Source organism: Petaurus breviceps, unplaced genomic scaffold, assembly GCF_028583685.1.
Source record: "Petaurus breviceps papuanus isolate PSGF00001 unplaced genomic scaffold, PetGlider_PUasm1.0 178, whole genome shotgun sequence".
NCBI classification, from domain to species: domain Eukaryota; kingdom Metazoa; phylum Chordata; class Mammalia; order Diprotodontia; family Petauridae; genus Petaurus; species Petaurus breviceps.
Window position 1 is genome coordinate 18832462 of NW_027185777.1, and position 12112 is coordinate 18844573.

General features: G+C 38.7%; 4 protein-coding genes and 1 pseudogene across 10 annotated transcripts in view; 3 read left to right on the top strand and 2 right to left on the bottom strand.

The window, feature by feature from the left end:
- The window catches only part of RAB18 (RAB18, member RAS oncogene family), a 508262-nt gene that overhangs the window by 43794 nt on the left and 452356 nt on the right, over window positions 1-12112 (top strand). The gene's annotated exons all lie outside the window — the stretch shown is intronic.
- Window positions 1-12112, top strand: part of ACBD5 (acyl-CoA binding domain containing 5) — an 88003-nt gene that overhangs the window by 43794 nt on the left and 32097 nt on the right. For all 6 annotated transcript variants that reach the window (XM_069086348.1, XM_069086350.1, XM_069086347.1 and 3 more), the window contains one exon: window positions 4108-4222. In XM_069086348.1, coding sequence (XP_068942449.1) covers window positions 4108-4222 — 115 coding nt within the window. The remainder of the gene's footprint in view (window positions 1-4107; window positions 4223-12112) is intronic.
- Window positions 1-12112, top strand: part of YME1L1 (YME1 like 1 ATPase) — a 191677-nt gene that overhangs the window by 43788 nt on the left and 135777 nt on the right. The gene's annotated exons all lie outside the window — the stretch shown is intronic.
- Window positions 1-12112, bottom strand: part of MASTL (microtubule associated serine/threonine kinase like) — a 109507-nt gene that overhangs the window by 22238 nt on the left and 75157 nt on the right. The window lies entirely within an intron of this gene.
- On the bottom strand, window positions 581-4100 carry LOC138159962 (SNW domain-containing protein 1 pseudogene; annotated as a pseudogene).

Below are 12112 nucleotides of genomic sequence, written 5' to 3' on the forward strand. Positions count from 1 at the left end.
TTAGCCATAATCCCAGTTATAGAAAAAAACAAACTTCTAAGAGAAAGCAATTCTCAGTAAGCTTCTGTTGAGAGATAGCCATAAATAAATAAGCAAACAGGTAAATAAGAGCTTATACTTAGCCTTATCCCAGCTCTAGGGGACGTCTGAGGGACCAAATCTGCAAAAGACTCTACTGAGAGAAAGCTGGAAGTTTGATCTAGTATGCACTTGGGCTATAGCAGGAGTTTGCAGGATGGGATAAATTGAATTAGCACTTAGGAGACCAGTCTCCACAACATGGTTTTGTAATTTGGTTTAAATAAATTCCAGTGATCCTGTTCATTGTCATCCTCAATGACTCTTTATTGAACACTTTTGAAAAAAGAACTCTTTTTTTTTTTTTTTGTTTAAGTGTTTTCTTTAAAATAGTTGTACCACACAGACTTCCCCACTCCAAATTAAAACTAGACACACCTAATGGGGGCAAACATTCAACAAGCACTGGACAGCTCCGTTTTGTGAAAACCTCCCCCAGCTAATCAGGACATTTGGTGATAAGGTTGACATATAAGGATAATTCTACTATGAAATGTTAATCCCCCAAAAGATATAATGGCCTTTTTTGGGGGGGGGGTAGCAATTGGAGTTAAGTGACTTGCCCAGGGTCACATAGCTAGTGTCGAGTGTCCGAGGTTGGATTTGAACTCAGGTTCTCCTGACTCCAGGGCCAGTGCCCCATCCACTGTGCCAGCTAGCGGCCTTGAGATGTAATCGTCTTGATTTGATTTGCTGGGTGGTATGGCTTTTCTGTTGATGCTAATAGGGTTGGGAAAGGTGGACTAATTAAGAGGGGTAAGCAAAAGCTTACATGTAGGGGCGGCCAGGTAGCACAGCGAGTAAGAACACCGGCCCCAGTGTCGGGATGACCTGGGGAATCAAATCTGGGCTCAGACACTTAGCACCCACCCAGAAACACCTGGCCATGTAACCTTGAGCAAGTTACTTAACCCGAATTGCTTAAAAAAAAAAAAGCAAGCTTACATGGAATGTGATCCATAAGAAACAGATTGTTTTAAAGTATACTTCCCTGTCCTCCAACCCCAGCAGTAAAAAGTATTGGGATCTACAATTTCACATTTGGTTTTCTTCCTAGCCATTTTCATAGAATTCCCCAATGACCAGTGTGTGTCATCAGAGGTAAGGATAATGTGTATGAGGCTACCCTACTCTTTCCTCCTCTTCTTGCCTTCGTATTCATGTTCCTCAGGGCAGCTGTCATCTCCATGTTATTTGACTTCTGCCAAAAACTTGTCCAGAACAAAGGGATCTTTATCAAATCGAACTGGTCCTTCTTGTTCTTGCTGCCTATGATCCGAGCCAGAGAAGTCCTTATTGAGAATAAATCTGTTGTTCTTCATTCAGAACTCAAGGTGATCATCATACATATCTTTGTCCAGGTTTTCGCTAGGCCTGTAGATATTTTGGGCTGTATCTTTGCCACTTCTCCATGCTCGATCATAAACATTATACAATTTGTCTTCTCCACCAGCAAAATCCCTGACTGTGCCCTTAGTCTGTTTGGATGACCTTTGATCATACTGAACTTCATTAGAATCCTGAGTATTGGGCACACCAAGACCAATGACTTGACTGTTATCTTGATTCTCATTTCTCTGTTGTTTTGATCTCTTATGAGGAGCTGCTCTGGGAAGATTTCCCATCATTTTGTCTCTCTTTTTGATCATCAAGCCTCATTTCATCCTGTTCCTGAGCCTCCCCATCCTCTTTTTCTACATAAGTCTCCTCTGCCGAGCTTTTTGGGCCATTTTTCAAAGCTTCTCTTCATGTTTCTCCCTTTCCTTTTGGGCCATCTTTTTCTCCATTGTTTCACAAGCCTTCTCTAATCAATGAAGAGCACTTCAACAAGTGCGACAATGTCTTCATTAATGGGACCTGTCTGTCATCCGAGTTTCCCATTAGCCAGATGTTTGTCTAGTGAAATAATGTAGACCTTTGCAGTTTTCCAGTTTGAAACACAGGGAGGAATTTTCCAACCTTGTTGCGCCTTCACAGTTATCTTTCAGCTAGGAGGATGCATGACAAGGGCAGGAGGAGAAGGAGGCCCATGAGGAGTTGTATTATTAATTTTGAATCTTGGAGACTCCATGGGATCTCTTTGTATTTCCTCCATCTGAATAACTCTTTGCTCAGTTCCAGAAGTGGATGGCTTTCTCCTTGCTGATCTGGGGTATACCTGATACGTGACCTGGGCTGGTTTTCTGCAGCTTGAACTGGCATGACCTGCAGTAACATTCTGAGACAGATTTCTCCAGGGCTACCTGTGCCTTTTTTGGTAATCTCTTAAAGATTTCTTCATCAGATCTTTGCAGATCTGGGTCGTCTGCTTTCATAACTTCTTTGGGAACCGGGTTAGTGTACTTGCTATAAGTGACCTTAACCTTTGATTGTCCCTGTTGGGAAGTAGCATCATATTTCATTTTTCACTCGGCATCCACCTGAATGGCCAACGCATCGGATATTTCCTTCCTTCTTCCCATATCCAATGGGTATTGGGCCACATGTATTTCTAGAAAGGCACCTCCATCTCTAAAGTCCTCTAACAAATGAGGTATCCAGCTTTTCCAACCCCCATAACGGGGAGGTTCTCTCTGTGATGCAACCAGTGCGGTTTTGCCTTTGCTCTGTGATCTTGCCCTCTCCCTCATCCTCAAGCTAGTCCTAAGAAAGCTGTGTTAGAGCAGCTAAAAAGCTGGTCAGTGTCATCTTCCTCCATGGCTTCCAGTGCTTGTGGTGGCTGAGTTGGGAGGGGTTTACTAGGCCAAAAAGAATTTTTTAAAAGTTGTAAACCTCATATAAATAATTTTAAGATTATCTTTTTCTCTGCTTCATTAATACCAATAATTAAACGTTGCCTTCAGATGGATAGTTAAGGATCATGCCTAGCACAGCTCAGGATTCTCCTTTTCATAAAGAGAAAATTTGAACAGCACTATTTTTATTTGTTAACATCATATATGAAAGAGCACTCATTAATAGGAAATGTCAGCCATTAACAATTTAATGGTTATTTGCCTTCAACCTCAAATTTTCCAGTATTAAAGCAAGTAACTGTTGTCATTTCAAGTATATTTTATCTTGTTTCTCTCTTACAAGGTAAAACCATTAATGGTAATAAGTGTGTTTTGAATTAAAATAATAGACATTAATTGCTAACTTAACAGTAGGTTGTCATCCATATAAAAATCATTCAGATATGAAGATAGTGTTGCTGGTCATAATGTTTCTTTTGGTACCAGGCTCAGGTCAGCCTGATTTTAGGAGAGAGAGCCCTTTTGGTGAGGGGGTAGATGAAGGGGGTTAGGGGTGAGAAATAAGTGGGGAGGGGAGTCAGATTGCAGGCGTGTCGGAATAAAGCACGTGCCTATCCAGTTTATTTTCCTTTCCCTTCTAGAAAGGGTTTTTTTTTTTTTCCAGTTGTTTTACTCATGAATGAAATCCTGGTTTGCAGATAAGGCTATCTGCATTTGAAACAGTACATGAGTGGTGTGTGTTCAAGAATATCCATTTTTGGATTTTGTTGCCTTTTCAATTTCTTAACTTCTATCTGAAAATTAATAGGCTCTGCATGTGATAAAATGTTAAATACATGCATAATTCCTGGGTGGTCCCTGTTCCCAATTCATACTTAGGATTGGGGTAGTGTGGGGGAGCTGGGACGAGAGGAGCTCTTACATTGTGCACATTCACGTGGTATTATTAACCAACCTTCTTCTATTCCAGTGTCCTGGATTTTATTACACTAATAACTAGTTGAGTGATCAAAGACCACCCTGCCTGTTGTCTGCTTAACAAGTCAGTTGCTTCATAAAATGGACTTCATAGTAGAAATACTTATAGATACTTAATCATTTTAGCCATTGCATTAAGCTCATTTAGGAGAACATGTGCACTTATGTCTACTGTACTTATTAATTAATTTGGATATTTTATGTAAATGAACTTCATGTTTCAGAAGCTAAAAAAAAAATTTGGAATATTAGAAGCCAGTGTAAATCAAATGAATCCTTTATTTCTGATTTCATAAGACTTGTATTTTGATCACAGATTCTTGAGACCATGCCAATGACGGAGAAAGTTGAAGAATTACTCCATGTAATAGGTCCATTCTATGAAATTGTAGAGGACAAAAAGAGCAACAGAAGTTCTGATTTAACTGCAGGTTGGAATACAGTATTCTTTGTTATTTAGCAACTGACTATGCCATGAGTTGAAATTATTGTATTTTCAATGGATGATATATTTTAAAACAGTGCTGTTTTTCTAAGCTACAGTTTAAAAAAAATCATTCTTTTATTTTTATATACCAGTCCGACTGGAGAAAGTCACTAAATATTTAGAAGGTAGGAATGATGAAATTTACATATATGTGTTCTCTTTTTCACTTTATCTGCCAAAAGAATGCTACTCAGATTTTTGCAACTACTGAACTTGCCACCTGTCAGTTTTCACTTGAAAATGAATATGCTATGTGCGGTTTCAAAAAGAGACCCTTTTCTTTTTTTACTGCAGAAGACTCTTAAAGCCTGTCTTAATGACAAAAGGGGTTTGACAGAGATTTATTATAGGGATGATTTTTTGAAAAACAAATACTACTGTGAATAACAATATAAAAGTTCCCTTTTCTTTGCATACTGATAAGTACAACGATAGTCTAAATTCCTTTATCTTAGCTCTGATGGCCATATGCTGTTCATGGTAGTATCTAGAATTGTTCTTGTTGTAGTTGGCTTGCTTCCCTCCAGGCGTGTGCTAGTTTAAGATGGTTGTTTATTGACTAGGGTAAATATGACATGTCATGCAAAGAAGAGATTTTTAACTTGTCTAAAAATCTGACACGTGGCAACTTAGTCATTATGTCATTGTGACAACATTCTTCCTAGCTGATTTTCTTTAAGTTAAATCCATGTTTTCCTTACAATTTCAGAAATCACATTGTAGCAATACTATAGTTGAGGTAACCTTTCCCCCATTTACTATTTTCAGACTGTGAGATAGTTTCAGTAAAATTTAACCAAAGTGAATCTAAGCCATTAGTAAAGTTATTGATTAAATCAAGCTTTCAAATTCTTTGTGATAAAAATAGAAAAACAAAAGATTCAAAAGATGATTTTTTATATATCAATTGAAATATGTATGATAGAAATATGAAAATTATGCCATCATGTATTAAAATTAATCGGGGTTCTTTAATTTTGCAGAAAATCACAGAGATGGGAGAGGCAAATATTTTTAAATGTTCACTTTGAAAGCTAGACTGATGCTTTAAGGTAGAAATTTATTTATGATTTCAGCAGGAAGTTGGGACTGTTTTAGCATTGATCTTTAAAATGTAGATTATAATAGCTCTGGTTGAAGTATTTGAATTTGAATCCATAATCTTTATAAATATTTCTAACTTCTATATTTACTGCTGCCAGGTCTGCAAGGAATTGACATTGGAAGTTCTCCCTTCTAATTCATTATTTCTCTTGCCTTTAAGCTTTTTATAAGACAGCTTTTGTTGGAAGAGAGCTTGGTACTTCTTCTTTGGATGCTTTGCTTGATCTGATTTGACCAGAGGAGGCATTCTTCCTAATAAGTCGTCCATATACTGCGTCCCTTCAGGTTCAGTGAGAGAAATTGGATTTCAGAGTTTCAAGGCCCATGTATAATAAGTAAACATAAAAACCTCGCTATTTATACAGCACTTCTTAAACTGTGGGTCGTGACCCCATATAACAAAAGGTTTCTGATGCACAATGACAAAAATTAATTAAGAATCAAACATGTAATGAACCCGAGGTGTTTTTGGGCAGTGCTCGCCTGGGTTGCGTCTTGCAACTTCACTCCAGCTTTGGTTCTGAACACAAAGCAAGTGCACTTTGCACTGCACCTGCCCTCAGGCCACAAAATGCCAACAAACACTGCTGAAACTTGAAAAGGAGAACGGGGAAAAGGGGTCACGAGTGGAAAAAGTTTAAGAAGCTCTGATTTATAATATGTGGCACATGACACACATATCCATATCTTGTTGTATTTTGTGCTGCAGTTATTTGCATTAGAAAAGTACAAAATACAGTACACTGTCCAAAGAAGGAAAGCCCATTCCTAACTGGGGGAGGTCTTGGGAGGCTTGCTGGATGAGGTTTAGCAGCACCTGAAAGGAGCCTTGAAGGATAGATGGGATTTCCAAAAGTGGAGAGGGAGCAACATGACATAAATCGTAGAAAGGGCAGAGACACATGGGCAGGGGAGGCAAGCTCCAGTCCATCTTTCTATCTCCCTGCTGCAGTCTGTCCCCCACACGTTTTCCTAGGGCACAGTTGTGACTGTGTCACCCTCCTCCTCAAAAGCTCTTCACATTTTCTGGTGGCCTTCAGGAAAACAGAGGCTTCAGCTGGGCATTTTAATAAAGCCTCCCTCCATCTCTCCAAATATGTTTTATGTTATTTCTCATCACATCTTCTATGTCCCAGTCAGACTGACCTGCTGTCATTCCCTGAGTTTGGCCTTCCCCACTTCCTGTCCTGTGTGGAAGGCAGTCTGTGCTCCTTCAGGGCTTAGTTCAGGAGCCACCTCCTACAGGAAGCCTTTCCTGATTCTTATCACTTCAGTGACTAGTGTTTTTGTTCATCCTGAAACTGTATTTATTTATCTAGATGCCTGGTGGATTTTCCTAGTAGAATATATGTTCTTTGAAGTCAGAAATTGATTCTTTTTCATCTGTGTTTCTCAGGGACTAGTGAAATGTCTCATAATGTGTCTGGAAGACACGAAATGTTTGTCTAATTGAAGTGTATTTGGTGACACTAAATTCTGGAAAGCCTTGAATGGAATACCAGGATGAGATGTTTGGTAGATAGTAGTGAGCAATTGAAGGGGTTTGAGCAGAGGGGATACCCTGTTTGTATCCATGCATAAAGAAATTAATCTAGCATCTATGGAGAGTGTATTGGAAGAGACAAACTAGCCACGGGAAGGCATAGTGGGAGACTCCTAAAAAAGTCAAAGCCTTGAGGTGGCTAGGTAGCACAGTGAATAGAGCACCGGCCCTGGAGTCAGGAGGACCTGAGTTCAAATCCGGCCTCAGACATTTGACACTTAATAGCTGTGTGACTTTGGGCAAGTCACTTAACCCCAATTGCCCTCCAAAAAGAAAAAAAAATCAAAGCCTTTCAACAATTCAACAATTCACGTTTTGATCAGGGATACTCTTGATGTTGAATACGTGTCTTCATATATATTTGATAGAGATGAGAAAGTAGATATAAATAGTTGTAGGAGTCAATAACTTTCATAACCTTTTGAATCTGGAATATTTACAAATTTGTGATACTTTGGAAACCACTTCCAGAATGCCTTTAAAATGGTCAGTTCCAGCAGAGATCTTCTGTGTGCACACACACGCATACGCATCTAGATTAAACAACATCTCTTCCTGACTTCATCTTCCTAAGTGACATTTCCATGGCCTCAGATGATTATAGAAATACTAGTTCCCTTTCCTGCCAAAGGAAATTTGTTGTTTCATTTATTAAAATTTATTGACTTTTTAAAACTTAGGCTAGTTGTTTTTCAAAATGGGATTAGGACTCTGAACTATAGTAATCATAGAGTTAATTGTTTTCTTGGCTGGTTTTTCTGCTTAATGCTTTTTTTTTTTTGGAGAGGGGAGGGTAGAGCAATTGGGGTTAAGTGACTTGCCCAAGGTCACACGGCTAGTAAGTGTCTGAGGCCAGGTTTGAACTCAGGTCCTCCTGACTCCAGGGCCAGTGCTCTATTCACTGTACCACCTAGCCGCCCTACTTAATTCATTTTTAAAGAAGTTATCTGGATGGTCCACTAGGTCACCGTACTATGTTGCTTCCTCAGATCATGAAAGACTGAGGATCTCCAGTTGTGTCTTAACACATTTTAAGCTAGAGATGATTTTTGTATCAGAGCAGTTAAGCAGGCATAACATCTTATAACAAGTTAAGCCAGTCTTGCCAATGCTTTATAAGTATCACACTGAAACTGAAACCTAAATTTATGAAACTTAGATTAACCCATTATGGTAGAGTCAAAAATCCCACCAGTATTAAACAAAGAGAAAGGACACATTTTAAATCACTGCATTTAAGTTCGAGCATATTCTTTTTCCCTTCCCAATCCTCTCTCTATCTCCATCCTGCTGAATTTTGTAATCAGCAGATTTCACAAGCTAAACAGCTTTGAATCATATCCACATTTGTATAATAAATGCCAAGGAATGCCAAGGTGTAACAGGAAGTGGAATGAGTGATTGAGTAGATAGTCCTTTTCCTTTACATACAGGAATCTTTCTTTCTTTATTATGGACTCATTCCAGGGCTCCCTACAAATAGGAAAATAAGGTAATACTGTGCCATACTTATGGTATATACAGCACACAGAGAAAAGCTGCCAAGTGGAGACCACACATCAAGGTATTAACAAAAGAAATGAGCATATCTTATCTAGGCACATGATAGATGCCTGTGAACAACAGTACCTTGTATTGGTGCTGAGATGTTTGATGTATGAAACTGTGGAGTGTGAAACTGGTAATAGTAATTTATCATTTTGTGGGCACTTACTTAAGTGCTTTCCCAGCAACGAGGTTCTAAAATCAGTAGTGGGAGGAGCATTGTGATCTCAGTTCAGATTAAAGACCCTGAAGCCCAGGAGTGAACTGAATGGTGCTTGGTCAGAAAGCTAATAAGTACTGGAGGTAGGATTTGAACCCAGGGTTTTTTGACTCCAGTTATTTTCACCACATTAGGAGTCGAGGTTTCTCATAATGATGCCATTGAAATAAGAAATGACCACATTTCTACAAGAGTCAAAGTTTTCCATTTGATGATTTTCCACTCTGCCCCAGGCCCACCAGGATATCATGCAGCTGTGGCTTTGGGAATGATACTCTTGAGGATTTGAAAGTGCGAGATGTGTGTTTAACTGAGGCTGCCAGCTGGTAGCTGTTTTTCAGGATTCTGTAGAGAAATCATTTAGTCTTGTTCACAATCTTGGCTTATTCAGAGCTTATGCCAGAGCAGAGTAGGTATTAGAAACAGTTTTGAAACTGTTTCTTGCTTTCCATTCTTTGTAAATGGTGACTGTGACTTCCAAAACAGCTGAGTTCTAGACTTTCTAATCAGGATCTGCACTGTGTACTTTCTGTGCTCCTGATTGTGTGTGTGTGTGTGTGTATAAGAGTTACATTATCACCTTCTTCCCTTAAAGAAAGGAGAGGGAGGACAGAATTTGAGAAGACAAACAGGAGTCTTTTAAATAGTGATCATCTCTTTCAAAGTTTTCTACTGCAATAATACAGTAATAGCTTGAATTCATATGTACTTTTATTTCAGGAAATTTCAAATGCTTTGAAATACTGTATTATACATACAAAACACTGTAGAGTAGGTAAAAGTACTAATCCTTCCACTTTATGTATAGAGTTTAATATTTATAATTTTCATACAGTTTGGAGGTCCTCAACTAAATATTCTTACTACTAATAAATAAATATTAATGTTAAAAATGATCCTCAGGCATCTAGCTTATTTGTCTCTTAGCTGTTAAGTCCACCGGGATGACAAGTAAATCATTTAGAGACAGCCACTGTCCTTTTACAAACTGTGTAATATTGACCTCTTCCTATGTTATTTTGTATTCAGTCTGTCTGTGCACAGTTGAACAGTAAATTGGCTCACTAAGATATTTTCCCTCAAGTTTGGTCTCTTTAGCTTGAGTCTCTGTGCTTTATGTGCTAGGTCCAGATTCCAAGGCTCCCTGTATAGGTGGGGCAGAGATCGCAGGAAATGACTGTTGACATACTGATACATCCATAACATTAATAGGATCAAAACCAATAGGGGCTTCCAGTTAAGATGACCATATGAAAAATCAGAGAGGAGCCAGGTTCTCCCACTAGTATTCCAGCAGTGATCTAAAAAGAGGACCAGACTGAATGCTGACAGAGAGAAGCATCAGTAAGCTCCTTCCATGTAGCTCAGAACCTTCACAGAAAGATAGCCAAAAGCTATAGACTCTGAAAGCAGAGTCCTGCTACAGTCAGTACCTTGACCAAGGAAGCTGAACGGGGAACAGATGGAATGGAAGACTTAAGACAGGCAGCTGGCAGGGTTGGATGAGAGATACTGAAGACTGGAAGCACCTAGAGTGTACACCTAGGGAAATGGAAGCCAGCACCTAGAATCTAGGAAAGCGAGGTTAGGATCAAACAGGGCCTGACCCCACCCCATCTAAGGAGGGGATAGAACCTGACCCTGGCACAGAGTCCCAGATCAGGAAATGAGGCTGGAGATGAGCAAATAGAAGAATACACTCTCAAAGTATTGCCTCAAAGAAATATTTTGGATCTTGAGACACCCAAGAGAGACTCAAGAGAGAGCCACAGTAACTACAAATGGCCTCGGGAAAACATGCCTTGGCCACAAGGGCAAGAAATGAAACAAAAAATAAGCATTTGAATTAGAGGTAAATAAGAGCTCTGGAGGAAAAGAGTAGCTTAGAACAGAGGGTGAGGAAACTTATGCAAGGCGCAGGCTTGATGACTACAAGAATGAACTAAAGATAACGCCGACTCCTTGAAACCAAAGGAAGTATTAGAATAAAATCAAGATTAAAAAAAAAAGGAAAATGTAAAGTATCTGCTAATAAAAGCAGCTAATCTGGAAAACAGTTCAAGAAAGGCCAGTTTAAGAGTCATTGGACTCACTGAAAATGATGACTACCCCCCAAAAACAAAAAAACCCCAAACCCAACATTTTTCAACTGTTAGTATTCATTAGAACCATAGGACAAAGTGAAAATAGAATCCATCAGTTATCTCTTAAAAGAAGCCCCCAAATGAAAACCCCCAGAAATGCCATGGTCCAAATCCAAAGCTTCCAGGTCAAAGAAAAAATACCACAAGAGCCAAAAAGAGGCCAAATACAAAAAACCACAGTCAGGATCACACAAGAGTGGCAGCTGCTATTATAAAGGGTGCTTCACCAACTTTAAAACAGAGAGAGGTGTCAAATTCTCAAAGGCCACAAGTGACCTGATTAAAAGTCAGCTGGAAAATGTTTAACACGATAAATAAAAATACAGTAAAGTATAGGTAATGTTAATTTGTGGTTGTCTAAGTCAACTGGGGATCTCTTTCTCTTTGAGTTTCACACTGCCTTTAAGCTTCATATATATATATATATATGTGTGTATATATATATATATAAACATGTATATAACTATATAAATACTGGCTATTTTTTATTATTAAACTTAAACTATCAGCTCAGCTCATTTTAGGAAAGAGAAAGGAAAATCAAACTACCAGTATCAGCAGTGAAAAAGGAGAATTCTCTTCAAATGTAGAGAAAATAAAGGGAACTGTTTGAACTTTTTTTTTCTCTGAAAAGTTGATCAGTGGGACAGATTAGGAATGTAAAACCCAGACACAAATGCATAATGATAGTGTTCAGCACATCAAGCAAATCTGATAGAGTATGCAGTATTCTGTATCTGTAATTGCCTATCTGCAGAATTAAGAGAGAGATTTTCACAGTTCTTCTCTAGGGTCAGGTGTGGCCACTATAATTACACAGTAATTATATATTTTTTGTTTTTTTCTTAGTTTATGATGCAGTTCTTCTGATATCTATGTCTTTTCATCCTGAGCAGCTCTTGCCCATGTCTTTCTAAAAATCTTCCAAAAAGTTATCTACCCGGTGAGCTCTGGAGATCTTCCTCTCAGTCTTTAAATTAATTTCATAAATACTAGGGCAACACTTAGGTGGTCCATTTGTTATCCTTCACTCTTACTGAAAATAATTTTATTGGTGCTTTTTGTTTAGACACAAGAATCATTTCCTAATATGTGCATGTGCTATCTGTTCTCTACTAGTTGCTTTTCGTTCCTGTCTGACTCTTCGTGACCCTGGGGACCATACTGTCCATGGGCTTTTCTCAGCAGAGATACTGGAGTGGTTTGCCATTTCCTTCTTTGGTGGATTAAGGCAAACAGAGGATAAGTCACTTGGCCAGGGTTACACAAATAGATAAA